General features: G+C 48.3%; 1 protein-coding gene across 2 annotated transcripts in view; it reads left to right on the top strand.

Moving 5' to 3' along the window:
- Nucleotides 1-451: 451 nt before the first annotated feature.
- Nucleotides 452-6,000, top strand: part of FBXW4 (F-box and WD repeat domain containing 4) — a 60,993-nt gene continuing 55,444 nt past the window's right edge. The window contains exon 1 of one of the 2 annotated variants that reach the window (XM_051800003.1): nucleotides 452-809. In XM_051800003.1, the coding sequence (XP_051655963.1) occupies nucleotides 559-809 (251 nt within the window). In that variant the 5' untranslated portion in view covers nucleotides 452-558. The remainder of the gene's footprint in view (nucleotides 810-6,000) is intronic. The other variant, XM_051800002.1, reaches the window with a different exon arrangement.

The raw sequence follows: 6,000 nt of genomic DNA, 5'->3' as shown, positions 1-6,000 counted from the left end.
ACCTGTCCCAGGAATGTGAGAGTGTTGAAAACTGCTGTGCAGCACCAGATGACCTCTGCCGTCACTTTGTGAGTGACATGGGCTCCTGACCCTGGTCAAGAATAATTAATGAGCATTAACCACCTTGCTGTTCACCTTCCTTTGTAGGAGTGCAGTGCCTAGCTAGGGTTGCTCCAGGTGGAGCAGATGTTCTGGTTACCTGGGATCACTGTCCCCACCATTAATTGCTCACGTTATTAATGAATACTCGGATCAGGTGACACTGCTAATCTGAGATCGGAAGACAGATCCGTGAGCCGGTCGTGGGGGGGAGGGGGGGCAGCTGCACAGGGGGAGTCCCAGTGGCTCCCATTAATGAATTAATCCGCTAACGAGGGTGGGCTCGGCGGCCCGTGCCCCCTCCGGTCCCGGCAGCCGCCTCCTCCCCCGGAGGGGGCAGTGACAGGCAGCGGCTCCTGCCCCATGTGACTGGGGAGCGGCTGCCCCGTCCATGGCTTGGCCTCCCCCGGGCAGCAGCAGCTCCGGCTCCCGGGGAGGAGGGGCGGGAGCTGCTGCTCCATGGGGAGGAAGGGCAGCCCCCGGTCCCCCCAGGCGGAGGGGGGATCCCGGGCCGCCTCCCCCCCATCCCCGCTCTGGGCCTTACCCGAGGAGCTGCTGCTCCTCATCTGCTCCTACCTGGACGCGCAGGCCTTGGGCCGCCTGGCCCAGGTCTGCCGCCGCCTGCGCTTCCTCAGCGGCCGCGATCTCCTCTGGAGGCGCATAGCCCGCGGCTGCCTCAACTCCGGCTTCACCCAGCTCGGCACCGACCTGTAAGCGCGGCCTTCCCGGCGGAAGGGCGGGGGGCGGCGGCCGGGGAAGGCCGGGGATGCTGCGGCCCAGCCGGTTGCCAGGGGCGGGCTGCGCTCCCGGCGTGGCCGCCGCGGGGCCGCGGGGGGCGGGGGACGCGAGGCCATTCCCGAAGCGCGGCTGCGCCGCCCTGTCCCCGCGCCGGGGGAGGCGGCGAGGGCACAGGAAGGGCCTCCCCGGCAGGGAGCGGCCGCTGGGGCACCCCGGGGTGGCGGGGCCGGGCTCGGCCCCGGCGCTGCCCAGCAGGGCTGGGGGAGGTGCCTCTTGTCCCCGCGAGGGAGCGGACGAGGATGGCGGGGGCTTCCCGGGATGCCTCAGCGCCAGGCCCAGCGGGAGTGCTGCAGCGTGAGGCCCTCTCCAGACCTGGAGAACTGTGTACAACTCAGGGTTCCTCAATACAAGAAAGACAGGAATTGCTGGAGAGGGTCCAGCGGAGACCACGAAGATGATGAGGGGTCTGGAGCATCTCTCGTGTGAGGAGAGACTGCGGGAGCTGGCCCGTTCAGTTCAGAGAAGACTGAGAGGGCATCTCTTTAACGCATATAAATATCTCAAAGGGTACTAAGGGGGTGGTGCCAGGCTGTTTCGGTGGTGCCCAGCAACAGGACAGGAAGCAATGGCCATAAATTAAACTACAAGAAGTTTCCCCTTAACATGAGGAAGAACTTAAGTACACTGAGGGTGGCAGAGCAATGGGACAGGCTGCCCGGGGAGGGTGTGGAGTCTCCCTCTCTGGAGACATTCCAAACCCACCTGGACACATTCCTGTGTCACCTGCTTTAGGTGACCCTGCCTTGGTAGGGGGGTTGGACTAGATGATCTTCAGAGGTCCCTTCCAACCCTAACAATTCTGTGGCTCTGTGATCAGCTTGGTCCCCAGACCGCTCCAAACAAAACGCAGAGGCTCAGGGGCATCAGCCTAGGGGAGGTGGGAACATGAGGAGATGGAGGGAGCTGTTGTGTGCAGCTGGGGTGGCTCCTGTGTGCCCATGTGCCTTCACCACTTCTGAGCAGCAGCCCCTGCCATGGTCTCAAAGACACCTCAGAGAAGAAGCTGCAAGGTAGCAAGGCCTGGGATGGTGTCCTGAGAAAAGGCTTCAGAGTGGGCATGGGCCCCCAGAAACATGTATCTTAGGCTCTCCTCACAGAGCAAGTTGCTGGTATAAGTGGTGATATCTGTCACAGAGAAAGTGACTCTTGAACCTTCATGGCTTCTGGGTTTTAAAGTTTTGTGAGTAGGGATTATTGGGTTTTTTTCCTGGTGTCTATTTTTATTTTTCCTCCAGTTCAACAGCACAACATAGGTTAGGAAGACGTGTGAGCCCTCTTGGCTTTGCTGTGTATGACACCAGCGTCTTTCTAGATGAAGTGCCTTTGGGGCTTAGGCCTTGGTTGGTAAGGACCTAGAGTTTGCCTTTTCTCTCTCAAATCTGTTTATGTACCAAATGCCACTCAGAGACAGCCCCACAGTGTGGCTTTCCTTGCTATTTAAAGGATGCCAAGAGGAAGTTTAGAGTGTTAGGGTCTATAAATCCCTTGCTATGGTTTTCCTGTAGCTGCCGGCATGGATTTTGTTCGTCATCCAGTGACTCGATACTGTAAACACTGTGTTGACATGACTCAAAAGAAGGGATGTCAGGTTTTGAACCCTATTTTGCTGTCTCATATTACTATTCATCAATAGCACAGACTTCAGAGAAACAATTATAGCTCCTGCTGGCAGGAGCAGAACTTTAGTGGTGGTGAAAATTCTCGTGTTGGGTTTTCAGGCCAGCACTTCAACCTACTCAATCTTCACAGCTTGAAAGTTAAGCAGAGTTCCCTTGGAAGTCAGCAGGAATAAGCACTGCAGAATGGCTGTGTATTGGACTCTTGTCTACTGTGATATATGATTTTGTCTCCCAAGGAAATGAAGTTCTGTATTTTTCATTAAGAATAAGGTGATACTGTGCTCCTTCAGTTGCAGGAGGGATCAGGTGTACGGCAGACCAGGTGCGGTGTGTGTAAGGACCACCACTTCCCCCTGCAGAGGAATGCAGGTCTATAAACAGCTACAGAAGAGGTTTGCTGGGTCAGAGGGTTTCAGAGAAGGGAAGGCTGCTTGAGTATCATGAACTCCCAGGGATTTCAGTGCTGTTAGATTTGCTATGTACAGGGTTTTTGTAGTAATTCTAGGATATACTTTTGTGCTGAGTTCTATTTTCAAGTTTTCCTTAAACAACTCTAGTACTGAGAGCCGCTTTTAGCACTGATCAGCACTGCTGTAGTCCTGGGGAGTTCAATCATGGATAACACACTGAAGTGACATTACAAGTGGTTATGGAGGAACCTTGAGGTATATCCAGAGGATGAATCCTTTAATTACTTTTAACTTCATGGAAGGCTTAGGCACTCTCCAATTCTTTGAAACGGTGTGCTAGATTTTACAGAGAATGCCCCAAAGCAAACACTTGTTTTCCCTGTGTGGAGATCCAGCATCTGGGGGCAGCTGCATGAGTTTTGCCCCAGTAGGGTAGACAGTTCTGGCAATATAGCAGTACGAGGGGATCTGGATATCTGAACATCTGCAGAAGAACCAGTGTGAGTGCATGTGTTGAGTTGTACAGCTGTAAAATTTGTAGTTAGCTGAAGAAGAGTTTGATAGTCTCTGTGGCAGCTTGAGGGTTTTAACTAGCCATGTCTCTTCCATAGCACTTGCTCCTCATGCATGTCTCCAAGATCAGGAACAATCTCTGAGATTGGTGCTCTTGCAATTGAGGGAGTAAGATTTGCAGAGAGATACTGTATTTTATTTAACACACCAGTACAAATTGGGGCAGGATTTGAGGTAAGCTTCTGGGTACATGGCCTTTCTTGATAGTAATTCTAAGTAGGAACCTGGTAGATTGCTCATTGAAGGTTAAATTTGAGCTGAGTAGGTATTTAAGCTAAAATATCACTGTGTAAATAGAATGGTGACGAAGATGATGGATAGCTGGACCTTCTTGATAACTGTGCTTTCTTAGTGATATGGAGTAACACTTGAGTTTGTCAAGCTTGGTTTTGACTCAGGAGCTGAAGTTTCTGTTGCATGTTCTGGCTAATATTGCATGAGGTGAACATTGGTTTTTATTTTTAAGAGGTTTTTGTGCAATGCTGTGAGCAATTGAGAAAGCAAAGGCTGGAACTGTTTAGGGTTAATGTACTTAATAAAATAACGTGCATGGTTCTAACATTAGATTTTAAACTGATGGTCCCTTGGAGGCTGGCATAAGTTAAAAACTAGTCTAGGGAGTATTTACAGTTTAAAACAAAAACCCATCTCAGAATAGTTTGATCATTTCTTCTGTTAAATGGCTTTTGATAAGCCATCTGTTAATGCTTTGTAAATAGCAATAAATTTGAGCCTAGAGTGAGATAGCTGTGAAACTTATCCCCTGCCCCCACTTACCCATTTTTAAAAGGGTGATTAAGTTGAAAATGACACTGTTTCTTTAAAATGTTGTTTCTGTTTGGTATGTCTTCTGATAATTGTAACAAGAAGATCAGAAGGAAAGGGCTTTATCTTGTATGTGAAAAAACTGGTTTTGCAGTCAGCACTCGCTTATAGAACTTCTTTATGGCAAAATAGGGAAGAGAGAAGATTGATAAGAAACTGGATGCAAACCTCTAGCTATTAGCAGCAGAAAAAAGAAAAATAGTAGTATATGTGAAACAATTTGATTTTATTTAACTTTTATATTATTAAACTATTTGTCTTCCTGGCTACATACCTTTAAAAATTGCCAGCTATGGTTATCTCTGGACACATGCTTAGGCTTAAACAATGTTAAATTGAGTTGTAATGATGCCAAAGGAAGAGATGCATTTAATCCCAGACACTAACTGTTATTGTCAAAGGCATATTCACAACATTGACCATCTCTCATATTTGCTGTTTCTGGTACATTCAGCTGATTGGGAGACACAGATGTAAGCCAAATTAAGTATTTAAGGTATTGATTCAATTGTGCACTTGCAGGAGAAGAAAGAAGTTTGCTTTGAGAGATGTATCTGTACACTTCATTCCTTTGGTGGGCTGAGGGGTGTTGCTAGGTTTGCATCAGCAGGAGTCACTGTATGTTAGGAACAACAGGAGCTGACTTGCAAGGGTTCTTAAAGCACATTCTTGGTGTTAAAAATGTGCTCTTTCGTCTTTGAATCAGCAGTAAATAAATGTTCAAGAGAATATTGTGTCACTGTTACCGAAGCACAGAGTGGTTCTAGATGGATGTGCTTCTTGGCACCTATCCTATGCATCATTCTGTATCAGGCTGCCACTTTTTCTGTATAGTGGTGTTACTTTTATATATAGACCTGTACTGCTAAAAGACCTTGTTATGAGGATGGTAAAAAGATAGTCCCTATGCTGAAGATTTTTACTTCACTCTGTCAAAGGAGCAGCTGAAGCAAAAGTTGAGCTCCATCTTCAAGAGGTAAGGTGAAAGGTGCAGTTTTTGTTTCAAAAACGCATGGCAGCATATCACAGTAAAGTTAAGACTTTACAACACTTTCTGGAGCTAAACTGTAGCTGAGCAGTAGCACAAAGCCTTTGGTTTTTGGTGAGTATAGTGATATTACAGTTGTGTCCTGTAGCCTGTGTCTGTTTTGCCAGCTGTTGTACAGGCCCAGCAAGAGCAGTCTCTGCCCTGATGAGCTTGCTGCCTAAATAGCCAGGGTAAACAAGGGCTGGGAGGTGAAGCAGAGGCAGAGAGATGTCAACCAAGCTGCCCTCTGTGCAGCAGGTCAGTGTCAGAGCCAGGAATAGCAGAGGGTGCTTTAAGCCTTTATCCAGTGCCTGCCTGCTGGACCACCTTGGACTGGAGAAATTGGAGAGGCAAAGAGCTCGTTGCAAGGTGGTTCTTTATTTAAAGCATGGAAGAAAGGAATAAAGTTGCAGCTGGGCTAAACTTATTTCCTCTTTGTTACAAAGGAATTTTAGAGGGCAAGTTAAAAGTTGCAACCTAAATAGCTTGACAATTTGCTCTTTGTAATGTATTAATAGATGTAGTCAAAATATAGAAATGTTCCACTGTATATTTTCTCTCCCCCATCCCCTGTTCTGCCTTGCCTTCTAGGATCATGGTATATTCTCCAGTTCAGAAAAACAGATCCATTAATGGATGAATTTATCAT

The sequence above is a fragment of the Manacus candei genome, unplaced genomic scaffold (assembly GCF_025592945.1).
Source record: "Manacus candei isolate 608988 ecotype Guabito, Panama unplaced genomic scaffold, ASM2559294v1 h1tg000050l, whole genome shotgun sequence".
Classification (NCBI taxonomy): Eukaryota; Metazoa; Chordata; class Aves; order Passeriformes; family Pipridae; genus Manacus; species Manacus candei.
This window is presented reverse-complemented; position numbering and strand designations above follow the sequence as displayed.